Source organism: Equus caballus, chromosome 15 (genome assembly GCF_041296265.1).
Source record: "Equus caballus isolate H_3958 breed thoroughbred chromosome 15, TB-T2T, whole genome shotgun sequence".
Lineage (NCBI taxonomy): Eukaryota > Metazoa > Chordata > Mammalia > Perissodactyla > Equidae > Equus > Equus caballus.
The window spans coordinates 41,460,465-41,484,898 of record NC_091698.1 but is presented as its reverse complement, the minus strand read 5'-3'; the positions used below and the strand labels follow the sequence as shown (position 1 = coordinate 41,484,898).

The 24,434-nt window shown below is 34.8% G+C and overlaps 1 protein-coding gene across 4 annotated transcripts in view; it reads right to left on the bottom strand.

The window, feature by feature from the left end:
• Positions 1-24,434, bottom strand: part of LRRTM4 (leucine rich repeat transmembrane neuronal 4) — a 750,627-nt gene that overhangs the window by 707,282 nt on the left and 18,911 nt on the right. Inside the window, exons 3-5 of one of the 4 annotated variants that reach the window (XM_070236231.1) lie at positions 18,216-18,495; positions 17,796-17,876; positions 14,178-15,978 (exon numbers count right to left, since the gene is read on the bottom strand). In XM_070236231.1, the coding sequence (XP_070092332.1) occupies positions 14,426-15,978; positions 17,796-17,799 (1,557 nt within the window). In that variant the 5' untranslated portion in view covers positions 17,800-17,876; positions 18,216-18,495 and the 3' untranslated portion in view covers positions 14,178-14,425. Of the gene's footprint in view, positions 1-14,177; positions 15,979-17,795; positions 18,173-18,215; positions 18,496-24,434 lie in introns of those variants that run through there. The other 3 variants (XM_014731069.3, XM_070236230.1, XM_023618824.2) reach the window with 3 other exon arrangements.

Here is a 24,434-nt window from a genome sequence, read left to right as displayed (position 1 = left end):
AGGTTTCCTTGGATGGAGATTTGAGAGGAGGGGGAGTGTGAGGTGAGAAGAATCTGTGAAGGCAGGGCCAAGTTATTCAGGGTTTTAAAGGTCATGTTAAGGCTTTCAGTTTTCATCCTAAGAACAACAGAACTCCATTAAACCGTTTTAAATAAAGGAGGTTGGCACGATCAGCTTTCATTTTGAAAGATGCACCATGAGGGCAGTGTAGAAGATAAATCTAATGGAGAAGGATTTGAGTTAGGGAGACTAAATGGGGCAAAAGGTGGCACTAGTGGAGGCAGAAATGGACAGATATGACAGCCACTTCACAGGTAAAATCAATAGGACTTCAAGATGGATTGCTTATGAAGCGTGAGGGTGAGAATGGGGTCAAGGATGATGCCTACGAATCTGACTTGCAGAAATGGATAGCTTCACTCACAAGACAAGAACCACCAAAAGAAAATCAGGCTTGGAAAGAAAGACCATGGTTTGGTGTGGCAGGGGATTTAAGGTATCTCTTAAATATCTAAATTCAGATGTCAAATAGGAAATTGGTATACATGTGGGGAGCTCAGGGAAGAGGTCAAGCAATAGAGAAATAACCATTCATTGTTAGTAAAAAATAAATGGTAAAGTATCTTGCATATGTAAATGCGATCATCCAAAGAGAGAGAGAAAAAAAGAATACAGTGGCATAAGAGGAGGTGCAAGGATGGAGCCATAGGAAAACATAATTTTCAGGTAGAGGAATTTGAGCTTACAAAGGATATGGAAAAGGAACATGCTGAAATGCAGAGGGAATGGTCCATGTCTATTGCGTATAGAATTCCAGGGAGGAGAACATTTGAAGAAAAAGTAAAAGACCAAGTGTTGAATGTTACTGAGATATCAAAGTGAAGCAAAGAATAAAAAAAGAATTCATCTAACTTAGTGACAATGAAGTTAGTGGCAAACTTAATAAGAGCTATTTTGATGACTTGGTAGGCTCTGATGACAGTTTGTAATGGGTTGAAGAACTGACAAATTGATGAGGGAATGTAGACCAGGATAGAGTCTTTTGGAAAGATTTTCTGTGAAGGGGAAGGATAAGATAGGGCAGTAGTACCAGAAGATAGCGTGTTAGGAGAAAATTCTATGCTGTTCATTTTTGGTAGGTAAGCCTCCAGCACGTCCAAAAGCCTATGGAAATCATCCAGATTAGGAGTCAGCAAACTACAAGACATGCGCCAAATCCAGACTTGGACATGTTCCTGTAAATAGGGTTTTGTTGGGATACAGATGTGCCTCCCTTTATATATTCTCTATGGCTGCTTTCACGCTACATTGGTAGAGTTAAGTAGTTATGACAGAGACCATATGGCCCACAAAGTCTAAAATATTTACTATATGGTCTTTTACAGAAATATTTTGCTGACCCCTGATCTAGCTCAAAAAAAATAATTTGGCTGTATTAGAAAGTGAAAGGTAAGATAAGGATGACAAGGTAAAAATCAGTTAGAATGTCTGGGAGTTTTGTTGGGTTCATTCAGACATAGGTGATGTTATACCTTGGGAAGTAGAACAGTGATATAATTCCCTATCATTTGAAGGTAATTCTCCTCTGCTTGTTTTTAAAAAAATCAATAAATTTGAAAATCTTCAGCAATTATGAAAATTACGAAAAATTATGAAAAAATTATTATGAAAAAGTTATGAAAAAATTATGAAAAAGAATAAATTAACAAAACTAAAATACAAAAACTAAGTCTTGGGGAATTTTTACATCTTTAAGAAATTTACATTCTTAAGGAAAAGTACATCAAATGATCTAACAATTTTATTCTAATTATAAGATTATGGATCAAAGAAACTCAACTGCCTCATTTATCGTTTCTAGGATAGTGGTCCAAAGTGATTGAATGGACAAGTATATGACTAGAGAAGATATTTAAGAATAAATAATTATTACATAAAATAAATCATTATATATGCTAGATTTTCAGTGAAATGGCTATTTTTCTAGGAAACTACAATTCAACATTCTGATTAAAGGACATAAAAAGGCAAACAGATTTACATAAGATTTATAATGTTTTCTCAGTATTATATCCAAAAAGCGCCACTACAAAGGCCGTTTTTGGTGGATATTTTATTAATATCAAAGAAAAGATAATGTCCATATTATTTTAACCATTTCAGAGCTAGGAAAAGATAAATTATTAAATACAAGTCAATTGATAAAGAGAGCATAATATTGACCCCTCCCTTATTAGTTAATAGAGATTCAAAAATAGAAAACAAAATAAAATAAACCAAATGAGAGTTGATCTAGGAAAAGATATTATGAAAGAAACAACATAATTTATTCCAGAAATACAAATAATATTGAAATGAAAATATACGATTCATGAAACCAATAACTAAAAGGTGGAGGAAAAAGATATGCCTCACAAAAAGAGAACAATTGAATGCCAAACAGTCATTTAGCAAAATTTAATGTCCATCCTGATGTTTATTTTATAAATGAGACTATAGGCATGAAAAATATGATAAAGTTTTATCTAAAACAAAGTATTTTATCCACTATTGTAAACACAAGCATTGAGCCCACTTTTAACACCTACTAATGTAGGTACACAATACATTTTTGTTGAGTAAATAAGTGAATGAATAAATAAAATGATAAAATGGACAAAGACACAGGAGGCAGCCCCATCAAAATTAGGAGCCAAAAAAATGTTGCTCTAAATCACCTTCATTATTTAATATTTTTCTAGAAGATTCAGTCACTACAATATACAAAAGTAAGTAAATAATAAATGTAAGTATTAGAAAGTTAACATATTTTGTGTTTTACAAAATTATTGTTGAACTGGAAATTTTAAAAATGAACTGAAATCAATGGATTGGTAAAAATGTTGATAATAATTATATATGCATATATGCACACATAGGTTCTTACATATATATTAGAATTTTAAAATAAAGCATATAAACTCATCTTTATTAGGGACATGGTTATTACAAGGTTATTACAATGGTTATTACCAATGGAGCTCTATGCCATTTTTATGCCACCTATAACATTTCCTTTTGACAACTGTAGAGGTTTCAATTACTTCTAAATTGAGTCACAGATCCACATAATCTCAGTCAAAAGACCATAAATGTGCATGTCTGTGTGTGTGTGTGTTCTGGGGGGAAAAAAAGAGAGAGGGGGAAGAGAGAGATGTAAAATTTTATTTCCAATCAAAATAGCAAACAATAACCAAGACAATTTTTAAAAATATATGTGTAATTTAGTAGTAGGAATAAAGACACATTTATAAAAATTAAAATATATTTTTAAAAGTATAATAGTGTGAAAATACGGTTCTGGTACAAGAAGAGAGAGTGAATCCGTGGGAAGAATATAAAAAGCACAAAAATAATGTGGACACATGAACATTTTACATTAAGTAAAACACGCTGTAAAAATTATCATTCCTTAGTGAGAAAAACAAGTTAGGTCTATATTTCACATGATATACTAAAGCATAGTTTAGATGGATTGAAGAATTAAATATAAAAATAAACCTCTAGAGGAAATGATCAAAAGATAGTGAATGTTTACTTACACATAGGATGGGCAAGGCCTTTCCAAAAATAAAAGCAATGTAAGACAACATAATGAAAACTACTATTATCAACTTCATGGACTGTTGATACATCATATTTCAAAATAAGAAACCCAATAACACAAAATACATACAAAAAATTCTACTGCACTAAAGTCAAAGATCTAAATATTAACACTAAAAAATACCATGCCAACGTTAAAAGAAAAGGATAAATAATGTTTGTGTATATGTGGGGAAATGATAAATCTTATACAATGCATGTGGTGATACAAATAGGTATATATTTCTGAGGGAGTAATTTAGCAATACGAGTTAAGTTTAAAGTTTTCATTCTCTTTTCTAAGTATTTTCTCCTCTAGGTATCTAGCTAAATGAAAGGTCATTGAAGAAATATTTATAACAGTGAAACGGAGCATCATAAATACGCAGCTAAAAGAAAGGCTTAAGTAAAATATGACACATTTTAGGGATGTAATTTCAAAATACGATGTTTTTAAAAGATGTACTATTCACCACAAAATACAAAATTTAAAGTAACAGTATATAAATGTATACCTAAGATTTTCAACGGAAAATTAAGTTTATAGACACCCACATACACATACCTATGCATAGAAGTAAATGTAGCAGTATTTTTAAAATAGTATCTCTGCATAGTGAGATTTTTGATAATTGGTCTGTTTATTTTCTTAAAAGTCTCATGTTTTCAACACTTTCTAAAGAAGCATTCATTTATAATTAGTTAATAATGAAAAAGAAAATACATCAGGTTAATCCACAAAATTATACTTGTTCATATTTCAGAATAGCATTTAATTGTTTAGCATCAACAGTACGAATTGTCTGACAACACTGACAAAATAGTGTATTTGCTTATGTAATTAATCATTATGTTCCAAATCATTTTCAGTAAAAAATGCAATGAGAAAGAGAATGGATGCTACCATCTTTCTAGGCCAATGATCCTTGCCAATCTTCATGTTTCCATGGAGAATTGTATACACTTCTCAAGAGAGATGTTATGCCAAAATTAAAGGGGCAAAATGTTGGAATACCAATTTAAAATCATCTCTTATCCTCCATCATTTGAGAAAAGACAGATCGTGAGTGGACAGAGAGCCAAAGGGTTTTAACAATTTGCTAAAGGTTAAAAACTTGTATTTACTAACAACATTCTCTTATCTTTCAACTTTTAAGATTGAAATCTAAGTAGCGATTCTCAAAAATTAAGAAACAATTCTGGTCAGAGTACTGTAGACTACATCCCAAGATGAAACTGATTGAATAACTGGCATCCGGAGAGGGGGAAGAGATTGAGAAAAGTAAGGTCAGAGCTAATGGTTATGTAGTCACTCTTCATTGTGGGTCAGAAATTACAGTGGGAAGAGCTACCACTAAACTCATATCTCTAAAAACAATGAAAAGATGAGATCCCTGGGTGTCCTGGGGCTAGTGTCAGAACTTAACTGCCAAAGACAATATAGGCGTGGTTACCATTAAAGGACAGCAGAGTTAAAGCGGTAAGCAAAAGAGACCTATCATGTTGTCTATTTGATCGTGATGTCCCCAGAAAAAAGTACATGAGTGGTCTACTAGCTTCTTACTCGATCTGTATAAGCAGAACAGTGCTAGGTCGAGCGAACAGAAGTCTAATTTGAATTATCAAAATAGAGTCATGGCTTCATAATGACTTGAGTAAGTTTAAAGATCTATAACCCTTTGAATGAAAGCAGGTTAGATCCCCTTGAGGAAAGACTTTGCTACACTATCAAAAATGTATACTCTGAATCTTTCCCCTGGCCTTCCCCAAGGGACTTAATAGCTATTTACCAATATGACTGTGCATTGAGAAAGTAGAGGAAGCAGACTTCGGGGGATTACTGGTCATTGACTCTGAAATGACACTAATTCCTGGAGGTCTAAAACATCACTGTGGTCTCCCGGTCAGGGTAGGAGCTCATGGAAGTCAGGTGATCAATGGAGTTTTAGCTCAGCTCCATCTCAGAACGGGGCCTGCGAGTCCCTGAACCCATCCTGTGGTTATTTTCCCAGTTCTAGAATACATAACTGGAAGAGACATATTCAACAACTGGCACAATCCTCACTTTGGAATAATTCTGCCTTTCCAATCACAAATAAAACAACTTACTGTCTTCTCTAGCAAAGATAACACTCTGCTTTTGCCTGTAGGGTGTTTGTTTTTGTTAAGGATCTGTATCAGTGGCACCCTCTATTCCATAGCACACAATAGCATCACAGGACGTATTCCATGGGGGAACTTAAAAGGAAAGGTACTTCACTTTAAAGCATATTATAGGCAAAAGGACAAAAGTAGGAATTATATAATATGTAGTTATGCGAAAATAAGAGCTCATACTATATTCAACCAAAATAAATACATATTATAAACACCAAAGCATTAAATGTGACTATATAGAGAGACTATAGACTAGAGTACATATATATATATATAAATATATATATACACTCTAGAGAAGTATTAGGTCTTCTTGAAATCACGACTTTTTATTCACAAGGAACACTCTGTATAGTGCTCGAAAATTCCCACTTGTCATGCATAAAGCCTTCGGGAGAAGGAAAACTGCATCCACTAGTTAAGAAAATGAATTGAAGGGCTATATTGATCAGACTGGAAATTTATAAGTTGTTTCTGTAACCCATGTTTTCTTTAGAACTAATACTAATAAAAGAATTGTAAATGCTGCTTTCCTTGAAATGTGAATACAATGTTCAGCCAAGGGAATACTTTAAAAATTCTGAGGTATGATTTAAATATTAGTGTGTCTGGTACCCAAACTAAATTACAGCTCAGACAAGGGACTGAAAGGTCAGGTTTATTATTCACGTTAGTAAAAACGTAACCACAACACTTGCTTCTACATCAGGGAGTATTATAACCATCATTGTAACTAATAATAACAATGAAAATAATACAGCTATATAATATTTTGCATTTTTCAGTAGACAGTAGGGCTTATGGTTAATAATCATTTATATTTACAGTGAAGTTTTCATGGAGGATTTCAGAGTGGTTTTCGAATAGTAGCTCATTAATCATTTCAACTAGTTGGAAAGTTATTATCCCAGTTCAAGAGATGGAAAATTATATCACAGAAAGGTCAGATATATATTTACTTGTCCAATATTACAGAAGGAAAGTGAGCCAGTTTCAATCTCGAGACCTCTTTTTCACCCCTGGATCTAACCACTGGACCAATGCAATTTTGGTCCATGTTGTGGTTTGACCACCAGCCTAAAGCACTTCAAGGTTGACCTTCTGCTATTAATTTTACAGACCTATAAACACAGAAGAAAGTAACAATTTTTCATCTATGGAGACCAATACTAAAAAGGACTCGGACATAATTAGTTTCCATTCCTATTTTTTTCTTTTTTTAAATCTTCCTAGAAACACTTAACAATAGTAGGATTCAATTTAAAACTGTAAATATCAAATACTTAATAGTGAAATGCATCACGATCAAATTTATGCTGAAACAAACAAGCAATATTTTCAGGGCTTCATCTGAACATGAATGTGTTTAATAGGAGTCAGTTAAAGGACACAAAATCAACTTTTAATAGTTTCCAGCATTGCAAATAATTAGGTCTCTAGGAGAAAACAAAAGAACCAATGTTTCAGTAAATGTGACTTGAGGGAGGAGGAAGGAATTGAAAAAAGCAAGCATAAAATTTATACCCAAAGACTATTTCTTGTTTTTATGTTTGTTTGCTTTAATAAAATCAGCGTAATTTAAATGCTTTATCTGATGACATTTAATTTTTAAAGAAGGCAGCAAAACAAGTGCTATCCTTTAAAATGAAAATATACAGTGAACATGAAATAAGTAGCATTGACTTTCCAAAAAAAACAATTTTAGTATTTTCTCTTTGTCTATATCATTTGTTATTCCAAAATTAGTTTCTACCTAGTGTTGCTCTAACCCTAAAAATGGCCCCCAAATGGAATCAATTCATAACTCTATATATTTCTAATTGGAAGTACACATTTGCTTACTGGGATCCTAAAAAAGAGTGAGTTTTCTTAAACAAATCTATATTTATCTTTGCTTGTCTGATTCAAATATTCAAATAACTGTTAAAAATTAATGCCCTTTTTTAGTTTGTTAATTCAATGAGATTTGAAGACTCCAACCATTTCAGCATTAGGTAAAAATGATCCTTATAAATTTGTGCAGAAAATTTTGCTCTGGTGTTATAGCTACTCTTTCTTTAACTTACAACTTTCTTTTAAAACCAGAGTGATAAAAATGTTTACTGTACCTTAATTTCTTCTACTACAAGAATTTATATTTTTGAAAAAGATGACTCTTCTTGCTAGATTTAATGATTAGATCTTTACCCCTAAATCTGAGGCGTCAGAATTCAGTAAATACACACAAGACTGAGGTAAAGGGGAAATTAGAACCTTCCAAGAGATGGGGGCATGGATGCCCCAAAATTCAGAAAACCAGCATGACAACTTGAGGCAATGACACAGGAAACATGACATTATTTTGATTTTTTGAAAAAATTTTAACATCTTCAAATATTTACTTTTGAGGCAATTCCTGTTAACTGTATAGGTTTATAAACAACAGGGTTTATTCAAACATATAATATATATTACTCTACTATTTGTGTAATATACATTTCAGTATTTTAGAAACATTTATGTGGGATATATGGGTGTTTAATTGTATATGGCTGTTTAAACGTAATTATATTTCAAAGTTACTTTGATACCCACATTTAAGAGTACCATTTATGTAATAGTAAAATACAAGGATATCTCATTTCCATATTTAAACAATAATGCTAAATATTGTAATCTTATTTAGTTATGCACTTGTTTATTATTTACCTGATATCCAGGTATCAGCTTTTTGTTCAATGTTTTCCTTTTACTCAGGCTTATTCATAATTTTTGGACAAGACCTTTTCTGAGATTTTTGTATTCTCACTATTACATTAACCTTTTATTAATGTGTAACAGCTTTGCTGTCATTTCATTCCCAAGCCTCATGTTTACAAGAATTACAATATATAAGATTTAACTTAAAGTCAAACATCTTACTTTTAAAGGACTAATTTGCTGTAGCTACATTTGTTTAGACGTTAATTTCTCTTGACAGTGAAAGTATTATTTTTAAGACTCTTTAGCAGGAGTATAAATCATAGCCTTTGTACATATCGAGCAGTTGCAAGCATATTAAAGCTGTTTATTAAAAAGACAGTGATTTTGATACCATAGGAAATACTGTGCTTTTTCTCAACCTCCCTTAATTTACAGTTAAAATTTTAATGGCTTATGCAGTGCATGAGAAAAATACCCTCATAATTTCCCTTTCCTTTTAAGAATATTGAGATTTTATTAAACTGACCCAATGAATGATGGTTCCTCTAGTACTATAAAAAGCAATTTTAATTTTTCAAACATATTCAACACCACTTTCATGCTTTTCACTGATCAAAAGACCTATGAATTCTTCAAAACTCCCAATGTCCAGTGATATACAGGTTGCCACTGTTTCACTTTGATTTAGTGAATCATGAGACTCTAGACACATGAGAATTCTGAGGAGTCACCAAGTCCCCAGTGCTAATATCACCGAGCAACTTCCAAAGCATAAAGCTATCTATAAATGCAATTACCAAGAACTAGGATGACAAGAGTTTATTGAATATAGAAACGTCTCAAGAAGAAAAATCCTGGAAAAATATCAAGATTATGGGAGTGTGTACACATTCCTAAGACCATAGTCAGACTTCTCAAGTTGAGATCTTAGAGAACAACCAATTACTAAACCCTCGTCCATGAGATGCGAATATGAGCTAATTCTTGAAAAAGGAATTGAACCCTTTACAAACATCAGTTTGAAAATCTTTCCTTCTTGGTAGCTGTCACTCTTCACTCCTACCATTTGCAGATTCAAATGAAAACTCTATTCACAAACAGATTTTAATTGGATTAGATTCAAACAATAGAGTTTTGAAAAGGCAATCACAGTTTAAATGCTCTTAAAAGAACTAGTTGCTTGGGAGATTTTAAAAGATATATAAGTTTGCGTGCGTGTTCGATTGAATGTTTGCATGTGTGTGTGTGTGTGTGAGTGTGTTTTTCCCCTCAAGCATAAAGAAATTACATGGCTGCTCACCTGAGCACCCCGATTTTTATCAAGAAGTCCTTTCTTTCCTCATTGACAATGAACATAAATAGCTCAGTTTTCCCTCCATATCTCATCTTGCTCTTGTAGTCCTGGGGATGACCACAGAGATTTCACAAAATTTCCTGATCTGAGGAATGCCTTGAGTTGGGATATACTGCGCTAGTCGATTCAGTGATGTGTCACAGATAAATGAAGTGACTAGCCCCAAGTTACACAAAAAATGGCGATGTAAACTTTAAATTGTTTTTTTTAAAAAAGAACTTTAGACTATCTAGACATAAGATACTTATAATTTTAGAGATGACTGAACATTTACCTTAAGAAGTATGTTCCTGACTAACAAATTCTGGTAATTATAATTCAAGACTTTTTTCACCAGTATTTCAAATCTTCAAAACGGACAAAAATTTTAATGGAAAATATTTATATTATCTCTCCCTCTCTGAATATGAACACATCCACATGATTACATACTTACAAACATACACACAAATATACTTTACGTGAATATACAAATTATGGTTTCAATTATAACATTTTTACATGGCACAGTAGTAGTCAGCCACCAAAATAAGCTTCATTTTCTGTAACTTCATATTGGTAAGTGTATATTAAACTCAAGGGTACAGGGCCTGCTGCACTTAGAACCCTCTTTGAACATATTATGCTTTCTAGCTCCTGGAAATTCATTCCAAGAACGAATACATATGAACTTCAGATGTCAATTTCTAAAGTGTAGAAAGAACTTAATAATCTCCCTTAAATCAATAGTTTGGATCTGACCTAATATATTCAGTAAATATAAATGTAAACTGTTAGAGATGGTTTATACCATTTCACTGCACAGCAGTGAAAGAAATCATATAAGCTTAAACTGACCACCAACATATGTATATTTTATTTGATTTTGAAAAGTATAACCAAAATATCCAATATTTGGAAAATATATACCTATAATGTCACCTATACTCCCATTTTCCTAATGGCAGCACTGTTAGCATTATGGGATCATTAAACTTTATATTTCAATTACTTAACTTTTAAAACACTTTAGATGGAGAATCTCTTTAGAGACCACTTTTATTCATTTCAAAGTTTTACCAACTTCATTTTCTTTTAATTCAAAAGACAAACTAGAAATGTTCTCTCTTGTCCTATATTCATGATGACTAATTTTATAAAGGTCTTTGCTGTTTTCAGTTGATAAAATATATCCTAGATGAATCAGGTATTCACAATTTTGTTCTGAATAATCTTTAAGTAAAATTTTGGTATATAGAATGAAATAACTTCATAATTCCCCTAAAATTTTTAATGAGGGAAAGCTATGGAAAATTTCACAAGCTATTTTCAAAAGGAAGTCTTTGTAATTTTCTCTTTTAATGACATCTTACTAAGTTTTAGGCAAAGCTGTATCCATTTGGCTTTAAGTTCTCTTTTCTGAGCACATATTGAGGACAGACAAATTAAATGATTCAGTTCAACCAAGCACACTGATCCAGTCAAAGTATGATGATTGAGATGTATGTATCTATTAGAGTTGTGCCATATATCATATTAATTATTCATAACTATCTACTCTATTCCTCTTTTATAGATATAAGAGATTTTTACTGCCTAAGTTATTATAATATTCTCCTTCAATTTATTAGCATAGAATGTGCACGTGGACTTTTCAAAATTAAAACTCATAAAGAATAAAGCCAAAGTTATTTACTTTGAAAACTGCATGCTATATTTCTGTGGTGGCTCACAGATATCATACCAATAGAAATCTGAATATTTTTACTTTCTTCTTAAAAGAAATAGACAAAATGAATACTTTATCTATATTTAGATCATAATGACTTTATATAACATTAGTTGGATAAGCGGAATTTTCAATTTAATGCAATTTATTTTCAAGGCACTATCTTAGAAAATTAGCATTTGGTGCTAAGTTTTCTAGTTAAATATTTATGGCTTTATTGGGTACAGTTTGGCATTTTGAAGTTAAAAAACACTCTCTCACAAAATTGTATCATAAATATACGAATGGTTCTCTAGTTTTCTAAGCTACTGATATGTGATGTTTTTGAAACCAACATGACTAAAACACAGCATACCTCTACTTTCCTAAAAATCATAAACTTGGGCATATCATTCCTCTCGCTTGGCTTCATTTTGTAGAGACGTTTTCTCTAAGAGGGTATTTCTCAACAGGAGAAATTACACTCTGGGGTGACAAAGCAGTAAGGGAAAATCATGGTTTTCACAATAATTTCTGAGAATTTCCTTTTCCTCATTCCTTATATCCACCTAGAACTGTAATTCACCAAACATCCTGTCAAAAAGGAGGAGTGGCGGCTGAGATTTGCGTGTGTTTCTCTGTGTTTCAAAACACGCCAACATTCATTTAAACAGAGCTTAATTGGATCCCTCACACTCTGGCGGAGTTAAAGGTCTTAAATGTCTGGCCTAGTATATTCCACTTTTTAGGGCACGGAGAGTTTGATCTACTTCTGTACGGTTGCCATTTTGGCTCAACGACTTCACTATAATAATTCATTAAATTCTTCATTGTTTAGGCTTTACCATTACATTCATCTCCAACAATGCCACTGCAATTTCATGACCATAAACTCCACTCTACATAACATAGTATCAAAACGTGTTTTGAAACACTCATACTTTTACAGAATAAAACATGTTTGTATTTTGTTCCTATCATGGTAATGCCTAGGGTCTTTGAAGGAATAATCTCTGGAATTTAACATCTCTGGAAAAGTTTTAGAACCAATGTTCTCAAGTCTTAGTTCTTTAAGAATTTTTTTTCTTTGTGGTGATTCTTATAAGTGAAAACCATCATTGTATTACAAAAGTCAAAAGAAAATGAATGAAATTGACCTGGATTTGCCTTTCTTCTTATATTACTAGCCTTTAAAAGGATCACAAAATATAAGGAGAATCTAGAATAAAACAGGATAAATTTGTTTTACTAATATTGATGTATATTGTACAAATGTTGGCCTGCAATAAAAACATCAAGCCTTGTTAGACTTTTATGTAAAATCTTTTATTCTCTTTAATTATTAAGGGCAATTGCTTACACAGGTTTCTTTTAGAGATTTATTATCTGGGATTATTTCTCTTGTTTTCAATCATACACAAAAAAGAGAAAATGAACTCTGAAGGACAGTTCAATATTCCAGATTACACTGAGTTGGAGATTATTTCAAACTCAGTGCTTTGTCTGAAACCATTTTCGTTAGCATCTATATTTAGAACTATGGAAAGATTTGGGTATATTTCATCAAAGAGCAAATTATATTTTCCAGCTGTTATAACTAGTATCAAAAAAGGCAACATCTTTTAAATACTCATTAAAACTCTCTTTTGAAAAAAGTAATCATCTAAAATCAGGTAAGAAGACAACATAATGCCAGAACTCAAACTCTCTTCACTAGTTTATTCCAGCAACGAGGTCTTGGCAGTCACAATCTGTGCACTTTTTGATCAACTTTACCAAAAAAAGAAAAATTTGCATCCAGTATTACTTATTGACAAATTGGAAATCTCTATTTTTCTACTCATAAACATGTTCCCATAAGTGATCTTTAAAATAAAATAATCAGAAACTGGGTCCAAACTGAACTCTCATGAAAATGAAAACAGCATACATGAAATGCCCTCCTTTGAGGCTAATGTTACAGAAAGAGAGTCTACCCAAAATTCAAATCTCTCTCTTTTTATTTATAAATATTTGCATCACTAAGTTTAACAAGAATACACATTATTTCTTTTGGGGATGACAGCAACACTGACAAACAGTCCCTGTTATGCCTGTCATTATGTTATTGCTAAATCATCCACAACATCATGACCTGATTGTAGTTACCAGGGACAAAGCCAAAACATAGAATTTAAGTTTCATTCTGATTACATACAAATAGCCAGCACTTAAGAAAACCTTGAAAAGTGATCTACGTCCAGTTTAAAAAAAAAAAAAAAAAAAAAAGGAAGGAGAGAAGGAAAAAATGAAAGTAAAGAAAGACACCTTTAAAAGCCTAATACAATGACACAGTAGGGCCTCTGACATTCTCTGTGCTGGTATAATAACTAAATGGCAAGTAACACGAAGACAGGTTTCCCCGCGAGGTCCCTGTTGCATGCTTCGATTAAAACTAAAAATTTACAACGAAATCAACCCTTGGGTAAATTGCTCTTTGGTTTAAATCTTCGTTACCTCCTGGAATTTTGGTAAAATCACTTTGCTTTTAAATTAAGCTGGCCCCTCCTTCTTTACTCCATTACAAAAGTCAAACAAGAAGAACCAGACATAAATTTCAGAATGAAAAGTTTCGTTTGTGTGTATGTGTGTTTTGTAAGTCCAACCCCTGCATACAAACTGTTAAAAAACAGATGTTTTAACATAGTGCTTTATTCCAACTTAATCTCATCCTTGAATGAACTTCCTTCAAGTTTCAACCATTAAAAAAAAAAAGCAGTCAATTTCCTGGTGGTTGTAATTTAATTAAGTAACCTTTCACACTGAGCAAAACCCAAAAGCAAAAGGGTCATTAATCTTTCTAGTGATTAGAGACACCTCTAGAGCTTCAAACATTTACCTCTCCTTCCCCGCAGTAGAAATGCTTTTAGGAGGATCATGGTTCATACCTCGCATTCCCTGGAGCCAGAGATGGTATATGTGCAGGGCCCAGATCCATTAACGGATATATCCATGGTCTCAGAGTTTGTAGGCTTATAGTCCACATAATACTCCTGTAAAGGGGAATTCATTTGTCTTTCAGACTCTCTGGCCTTTTTCCGCCGCCTCTTCATAAGAGAGTGTTGCTGAAGTTGTTTCATGCTGGCTGGGTAGCGTTTCCAAGACACATAGATGACCAAGAGGATCATGGCCACCGAGAGGAAGAGAGCCACGCTTCCTGCAATAATTTTGTGAAACGAAACATGCTCATATTCTTGCTCTGTGCCAGGAATCTGAAACCCTGGGGAAGGGCTTGGTGCTTCAAGGGTGGGCTGGGTGAGGTCAGGTTTGGAGATGGTAGGTTTGGGGATGATCAGAGGCTTCTGGGGCGTTTGGGGCACCAGGTGTGATCTTTCTGTGTTGACCACCTGGACTTCAGAGCAGATATTGTATGTTTCCACTGCATCACTAACCTTTTCGCCCTGGAGATGCTTAGGTCCTGCACATATCATGGTACTCTCCTTATTTCCTTTGAAATTCTTGAGCCAATAAAATAGAGGACAAATGCTCCGACTGCATTCCCACATGTTTCCGGACAAGGTGATGGATATTAATGATATCCACGCATTGACAGTTTCCTGTGAGATGTTGGTAAGCTTGTTGGAATCCAAATTCAATTTCTGCAAATTCGGCAGACATTTAAATGTGCCCGGCTCAATTCCTTGGATGTCATTCCCTGATAAATCCAAGTTGTGTAAGGAACTCCAAGTCCATGTCAAGCCTTGGCTAATGGAGCGAATCCTGTTCCACTGTAAGTAAATCGAGCGGAGGTTGAAGAGACGTGGAAAATGAGCAAAGTTGATCTTGGAAAACTGATTGTGCTCCAAGTGGAGCTCCTTTAACTTCAAGAGGCCAGCGAAAGCATTTCGGGACAAGCTTCGAAGACGATTGTAACCCAAATCCAGAAAGTCAAGATTTCGACAGTCTTGAAAAACTCTTATGGGCACAGTCTTCAGTGAGTTAGATCTCAAGTGCAAAATGATGAGTTTCCGGAGGCCTTTAAATTGTTCGGATTGCAAGGTCTGAAGCTTATTGTAGGAGAGGTCCAGATTACGGAGATTGGGAACTGGGTGAAATGTTTTATTGTGCAGATAGGTAATTTTGTTGGAGCTTAGAATTAATTCTTTCAGTCTACGGATCCCTTGAAATGCATCTTCATCCACTGAGCTAATGTAATTATGGTCAAGATAAAGCCATATAAGCTGGTTAAGGCCGGCAAACTGATTGGATTTGAGTTTCTGAATGCTGTTGAACCTCAGTGATAAGCCTTGTGACCCTCCAGAAATGTTTTCAGGGATATCTGCGAAAGCATGAGACTCACAGTACACAATTTTGCCGTCACATCTGCAGTTCTTTGGGCAAGCTCTCTGAGCCCCCGTGAGCATAACAAGCAGCAGTGTAGGAAGAAGCACTAGCACCACACGCATGCCTCTCAGCTGCGTAATTAAATGGAAACCTACAATATTAAAAAGAAGACAAATGCACATTGTAAAGCTACTAATATAAATCACCACCAGCTTACCAATATCAGGGGCATTTCATCTAGGTAGCAATGGGGCAGCTGATTTAAGCACAATGTATCTAACATCTAAAGCCTTGTTTTCTTCAGTGTTGCACATTTGCTATTTAGGTTTCATTCTTTCCTCGATTGTCAAATCACCAGTGTGCCAGAGAACTAAGAAAAGCCCTCCTGAGTTTCAAGAGTTCCTATGTAGATCAACACTGAAAAGCACAGAGACTATCTTATCACTTAATGCCCATATTTTAATAATGGTAATATCTGGCTAGTCACTCTGTTGAACGCCAGTACCAAAAGGAAGAGTTCTAATTCTCTTGGTAATGGCAAAAATGTGACTTACTAAGCCCCACACTTGTATGTCCTTCTGAGTTTAGCAAACAGGCTGTGATTTGGCAAAGGAGCTTCAGTAAGCTGTCAAGGTAACCCAAGTTTGCCCTGCCTGAAATTGAATCCTTATTGCATAATGAAATCACAATATATGAGCTCTGAAAAAATGGCATTGGGACTAGTATAGACAGCTGATGAAGCATGGTATGAAGACTAATAACAGGGTGAGGTACTCTCCATGTGTTCATAAGCATACATGCTCTCAACAGTCAGGAAGAGCTACCTACTGTGGCTGTCCTGCCCAGTCATACATCTGCTCAGAGCCCTAACTAGTGGTAACACAGGACACTCCAAAGTTAAGACCATCAAATTCGAATTAAACATTTGCATGCAGGGCGAAATAATCTTGGGTAGTGTCAGTTTTGCTGTTATTTTTCACACAGCTGCTTTTGTACATTTCAGGGATAAACAAGGAGAGAAGCAGACTGGTTATCCCCCTCCCCTCCACGCCAACTTGCTCAAATTTCTCACTCACTTTTTTCTCTCCCCTACCGCCATTAACTTCAGAAAACCTGCAAAGTTGCAATCTATTGGCACTCACACTGCATTTCCAAGTCACAGCATGTTAAGGGACTTCTTTCCTCTGTCAACAGCAGATTTATTATATCTTAGCGGTGGGGAAAAAAATATCCTATCGTGTGCTGCAGTTTCTTCATTTCTCTTAAAAATTCATATTTTTAACCAGGAGGCAATCAGCCAAACCCCTAATCAAAAAACTCTCCTTCTTTGACTCAACCAGTTAAGTATTTTTTTTTTTTATTTGAAACCCGATCTTGCTCTCTGTCCTCTTGCCAGCTACAGACTCATTGAAATACATTCCAGCTCTCCCAGACAGGAGAAAGGGGGGGAAAAAGCCAGTCACACTTGAAAAAATAAGACTGGCAAATGACTGCTGGAAATTTGGAAGCTGTGTTCAGGATACAGCTTCAAAGATAAAACAAGCCCTTGGGCGACCTCTGATAAAGTAACGACCCCACCCCTCCACACACGCAGTAAAGTGGGAACAATCTTCCTGACGGCAACCAGAAATACAAGCTTGTTAATATTATCAAGAAATAGAAGCAAACACAACATTTATCTCATGCTCAATTCCCAAGCTGTGGATACGCATACGGTAGAGACAGTCTTAAAGATATTCCTCTAGAGTCTGTTTAAGTCCGTGTTATGCATTCATGGATTAAAAAAAAAAACTACAAAGAGGAAAATGATCTAAAAATATAATAGCAACTACAGTGAGTCAACTGGCAAACTCAGAGGCTGCTGCTTTTTGCCTGTTTCTCCGTCTTTTATCAGCTAATGCCATGACTGAGGATAGGAAGCCAAGAGGATCAGCTTTGCTAAGAAGGAAACAACAAAAGTTCACTTACCCATCCTTTGTCATCCAAAAACGTTGCCCCCCTCTCTCAGCTTTCTTCTTATTTGGTCTCTCGGGCTGAAACCACCGCCACCTTCATGACACAGTGCGGTTGTCATTCACACCATTCTGATCCCGCATGTGAGCGAGAAGCCCCATACAAACTTCCCCGAAGAGGACAGGCGAAAAAATATATATATACATATAGGAAAAAAAAAAATCCCAGCATGGGGTAGGATGGGGGGGGGGGCAGGGAGAAGGAAGCCTTGGGGGGGAGGGGGTGGGCCTCTAGGCTCTGAGGACCATTGTGTAATTCACCAGAGACCCATCAGCAGTAATTGGCAATCTGTGCAAAAGAGCTACAGCCCATCTCGAAGGTAACCAACTTCTCTGTAAAAAAAAAGAGGAAAAAAAAAGAAAATCTTCAGAATACCTGGCATTCCTTATTGTGCTGGCTTTTGCCATTCCCAGATAAAGCAATTCATCCTCTGGATTTTCAGTTCTTGAAGCAAGTAGGCCTCCTGTGCTGTATGAGACCCCAGTTTAAAAGCTGTGCAGGCTAGGTTTATCCATTTAGCTGGTCAGGTTTAAAGTGTTTTGTAGCTGTGCTGAGAGGCAGCTCTTGTCTAATTCAGAAGGCTTTCCAGAGACTGATGATGCTCAGAGCTTGTTGGTGCTAATGCTTGAGTTTGTGATACACTGAGTGCCCTCCGCTGGAGAAAACAGATTGCACATTAAAGACGGGAACAAGTGAGGCTGTCAGTGGTGTGCAGCCTTCTCTCTCTCAGAAAGGGGAATTAAAGGCACAGGATCACTTTTTTCTCTCCAATAACACAAATTATAAAAGGTTTATGCCAAGGTGTTCCATTCGGTGATATTAAATATTAAGTAAAATACTGCTTCTCTAAATATTATGCAGGTAGTAGTTTTTAAAAGTTGCCTTGACGTGAAATGTTTTTTTCCGCTGCACATATCACAAGAGATTTCTTATGTTTTCTCAACAATAGAAATAACTTGAGGTTTGTTTTTGTTGCTGTTGGTTTGTTTTACTTATTTACATTTTTAAAGAAAATCACATAGAGGAACAAACTTACCCAAGGGAAAAATGTAATTTGATCGTTTTTAAAGATAGTTACATCTAACATTTTTAGGTCTAATTTTTAAATTTCCAACCCCGATAATAAAACATATTCTGCCATTATGCACATTTTATCAAACAGTCTAGATCATTATTTTCTAAAGGTGCACATTTTTAGTCTTAAAGCGGTTTCTATAATACTATATTACTAAATGTGAAGGTAACTAAGAGAAACTAAATGTTAGATAAGGATAGAATTCCACTTTGACATCCTTAGTGCTGTCACTTCTTAAACTTGTCTACATTTGTAATGCAGTTTTTTTCTTATGCAAGTCACTTTCATAATCTGTAATTTCAAGAAAACAAAAACATGTGAGCTCTACATCATCTCTGTATTTCTAAAATTTGCAGAATATCCTTAGAATTAGGAAGGATGAAATGATGAAATACCTGAGACATGTATTTTTAAAAGCCCACACACACTTTCCTTGAACTTGTACTGAACTTTGAAAAAAATAATAGAATGCATCACCTCCATTTTGTTTCTCTACTTGTTTATTTCATAATCCTCTGGCAGATAATAAATTCTGGAACAATCCAGAAGAACAATACAAAGTAGTACAGAGAAAGACTGTTAGGTAAGTTGCTAACCTAATTAAGCAGGTGTGAGAAGTTCAAATAAATTTTACACAAGCATTTAGAGTTGCTGTGGACCACTGGAAATATTTTTAGAAATATTTTTTGGTTTTGTATTATCTGCCAGAATATTAATAAGCATGGAGGGCTTATCACATGAATAACATATATCATTTGACTCAGATTTATGAATAGGCAGTCACAGGCAATCGTGTAATTACTAAGATTTCTCAAGGAACAGAAAGGGGTAATTTGTCCCCCAAATATATCCCTTTCCCATTAACTGATACCTGAATTTCTATTTTAGAAATGTGTGTCTTTGGCTTAAGGCTTAATACCTATTAAAATGCAAATGAACACCAAAAGAGGCAATTTTATTTGGTTAATGAAAGAGGTATACCTTTCTAAGGAAATAAACATAAACGATACACATATAATTCGTTCATAGTAGTGTAGTTTACATAAAAACAAAAACCCCACCTAAATACTCAATGACAGAGAATTAGTTAAGGAAAATTAATATATTCATGAAATAGAACACATGCTGCCATTAAAATTAAAGTGGTTTGTACTTGCTTATAGCGAATGTGTAATGTACAAAGGAAGGAGGGTGGGGCAGAGAACGCAAGTACTAGAAGAGGATGACAGGGAATCTATTTCTGTACATTTTTTTATTTGCATGAGGCCAGAATAAAATATACAGACCTGATTTTCCTGGGAGATGGATTTTGGATGTATTTTATTTCATCTTTTATGATTTTTTATCTATTTGTATTTGCTAATTTTTTAAATATGATGAATGTGAGGTACATGTGAGATATATATAAATTTTCCTTGGTTTGAATACAAGATATGAGAACAGCTTTTGATAGTGGATTGGAAAAATCTCATGATGCTACCCACACTTATGCTGCAATAACCAGCTCAAATGCAAGTTTCGTTTGAAGTACTAAGATTTAGTAGACACTGTATTCCAAAGTAGATACTAGATCATAGGCACAATTTACAAAAGATGTTGTAAAATATCAATTACAGGTCTCCTGAACACACTGCGAGGACATAAACGGATCAAGAGAGTTGGGTGTGACAAAGAATGTTGTGGGGAAGATTTCTTTGGAATGAGGTATCCTGGTATCACTTACACATGTGTGCACATGCACAAACACACACACACCTTTCACCCAAGGGAAGGAGGGGTATGTCAGCTCCTCAGTTTAATTCTACGGCAAGGGATTTCTACAGGCTCCTTGACGAGCTTGATGTGTGTTTCCAGTTGTGAGCCCAGCACTATGGAATGGTATCTGATTCCTGTCTGAGAAATCCAGAGGGTAAGAGATGTGTTTGTCAAAGCAAAGAAGAGTTAAAGTAGTGTTGGGATTGGCTTTCACTTTCAGTGTTGGTCTGGATAAAAGTACATGCAAGAGTTTTCCATGGAAGAGAGGAGGGCTATGAGAAGAGAGAGAGAGAGTCAGCTTGAAGCCATTTTAAATCCTGGTGATACCCCCAATAGTAAGAGTCTGTGTAAGTGCACTACTGAAACAAATCGACAAAAAAAAAAACAAACAGAAGCCAATCAAGTTTGGACATGCATCATAGAGATGAAGAAAAAATGTGTGATCTTTGTCATGGGAAATTTTGTGCATTATTCCTAATGTGGCTATTAAAGATTTATCAATGCGCCCACAAGAAAGAGAAATATCTTTTGACATCTGCTAGGCCCAGAAATCAAAAAACCCTTTTACAATTGTACCAGTCAAAACAAGTTTCCCGGAAAGGTCAGAAACAGTAGCGAGTAAGTGTAGGAAGAGGTGAGTTAGTGTAGGAAGAGGTAAGCAAGAATGAGGGAAGCTGACTACACTTCCTTTATTTTCCTAGGTAATGGATGGCCCACTTCCATCTGGTCCTACACTGGAACAGGGGGAGAATGCTCACGCTTCATGAGATATGAGGTGTTGATTAATATGGTGGACTTACTACTTTCATTTACTAAATTGAGACTTCATGAACTAAGTATATATAACAGGATTTTTTGTTATCTCAAAGAACATTCAGTGACCTCACTTGATAATTTGACACTGACCATGGTAGGAGTATTTACACGAAGGAAATCAGCAAAAGCCAAAATTTAAAGCATGATTTATTGTTTTGTTGAGCGTCTAGACTTAAGAAAGTGATGAAGAAAATATTAGTAATACAGATTAGACTTAAAAGTTCTCTGTCTGTAGCCATTTAATTATAAATAACACAAAAGTTGAGAAATATTCTTCCAGTCTTTGATATCTATTATCTGATTGAGCAAAGAAGTCACTCACATCGTTGACAAACAAGTGAAATTCCAACATATGTCTTTGTTGTTTCACTTTTGTCTTACCCATTAATAGAAACAAAAATATCAGGTAGTATTCATGTTGGAACAATAGTTGGAGAGCCACTTGTCAAACATTTACCAGCATACCATCATGCCTAGTGGTCTACATATTTATTGCTCAAAAAGTGAACTAGTTTGAACACTTAAATGTTAGTGATGACCTGGTTCAATCAAGTACTCAATCAATTTCTATTATCACAATGTTACTTTCAATACCTTCAATAACTTCTTTCTTTCCTAAAATAGTATGTTCTCCTTAATGAAAATTAAAAGGCTGTGTCAGTTAAGAAATTAAAAATTACAAGTGAAAGAAATCTCAACCCAAATTGAATGAAAATAAAGTGGAAAATTATTTTACATCACGCCAAAGAGAATTCTATAGCTAGACACAGCTTGATCCAGAAATTAGAGGTATCACTGGATCCTTTGGTCCACTTCTCAGGCCTAACTTCCAATGTGTTATTTCCATTCTGATTCTGGTTTCAAGATAGCTCCAGTAATTCTAGTACCATGTGCATTAAGATTCAAGAACCAATAGTAAATGTCGCATTGCATGCAGTGACTCCGGTGCAGTCTTTTTTTTCCCACTCTTGAATAACTTTCTGTGCCCAGAGGCTTGAGACTCCCTGGGTGGTTTACATAAAGGTCATCTTTTCTACCCCTGAAGTGGTGTTGGGAATAGCTTATTAGAAAACATGTATTGAAAGTGGGAGGAAAAATAACGTGCGCATCTCTTCTGAAGTATAAAGTCACCACTAAAAAATGGCGGCCCCGCCAAGGCACACCTTGCATTCAGGTGGGGACCGTGTAACCAATCCTCACCATGGACTCTAAGCAGAATTGATATGGATCACTTCCAGGTCCAGGGAGTCAAGATAAAAGGTCTCTCTCTCCTTCTTCTGACCAGAACCCAGGACTCTAAAGCTCTGTTAAACTACTAGATTACAGGGGATTATTTATGTTAGCAGTGTAAATAGAATAAGGAGTTATGATAGATATTGGGAACAGAAAGCATACACCATGCAAATAAATAAATAAACCAACCAAACATGTAAGCAAACAAAAATAATAAGTAAAAAGCAAAAACAAAACATAACATTCCACTAACCTTCTGATCTTCCTCTACTCTGGCATCAGCATGTCATGGTACTATGCTCACTTTATTCTCAATATGTAAACCTCTTCCCATTCTCATTCACCAATTCCTAAACTTCCTAACTTCACTCTTAAATGGTAAAAAGGCAAAATTAACATGTTGTGCCTGCTTTCTCCTCCACACACGCATACACACTGAAACCACACAATACATGCATGCACGTTTAAAAATAATGTACTCATCAAGACACATTTTAATGATGTGCATAATTCAATTTCAACATGAAGAGAAACCTCGAATCATGTTTTTCAAAATAAAGGACCTTTTCGACCTTTTCTCCCTTTTCAATTTACTTATCATGGTTTAACAGTACCTCATTTCTCATAGTAGTGATAATTAGTTACTTAACTTGTTACAAACTTAAAGAAAAATAACATTTTATATATGCGTTCAGCTGAATTTAGGAATCTTGATCTCCACGCTGAAAACCTTTGGGCCCAATATGTATATTAATTAAGATAATGTTCATATTATTAATATAGTCACAGCAAAAGTTGTATTGAAATACAGACATACAAAAATGGACTCTTTCTGGGTCCGGCCCGGTGGCGCAGCGGTTAAGTTCGCACGTTCCCTTCTGGCGGCCCGGGCTTCGCCGGCCCTGATCCCGGGTGCGGACATGGCACTCCTTGGCAGTCATGCTGTGGCAGGCGTCCCACATATAAAGTAGAGGAAGATGGGCACGGATGTTAGCTCAGGGCCAGGCTTCCTCAGCAAAAAGAGGAGGACTTGCAGTAGTTAGCTGAGGGCTAATCTTCCTCAAAAAAAAAAAAAACCAAAACCACACACACACACACAAAATGGACTCTTCCTATGTCTCATTTTATTAACCAGTGAACTAACATCACACACGAAAAATAAATAATTTATGCTAGGATATTATAATAGGATATGATATAACAGGATATAATAGGATATTATGATAGGATATTAATAAGTAGATAGCGAAAATGTAAGACATGATAAAATAGGGTTGGTGTTGATGAAAATTGGACATTAAACCAATGAAAACAAAAATAAATTTATAATTTATAGATTATAATAAATTTTAGTAAAGAAAAAAAGATGTTATTGAACAGAATAGTGGGAGATAATTATTACTGGAGAATTAGGAAAGGAATCTTTGGAAATAATATTTTAATGTACTTTTAAGTAAAATGCTCTTCTACATTTGTGGAATGAATAAATTACTCAAAGTTTGTGAGACAAAACGGATGAGTAGGAGTGAACCAGGCAAAAATGAAAGACAAAGGAAAAGAATGTAGCAAAGAAAACAACAGGAAAATAGTTTGGGGAGAGATGAATGCTTGGCTTGTTTGAATAAATAATAGGAAAAAACAGATGAACAATAGAAACAGACTCACGGATGATTCAACATGAGAATTATCAGACAGGCTTAAAAATAATTGTGGTT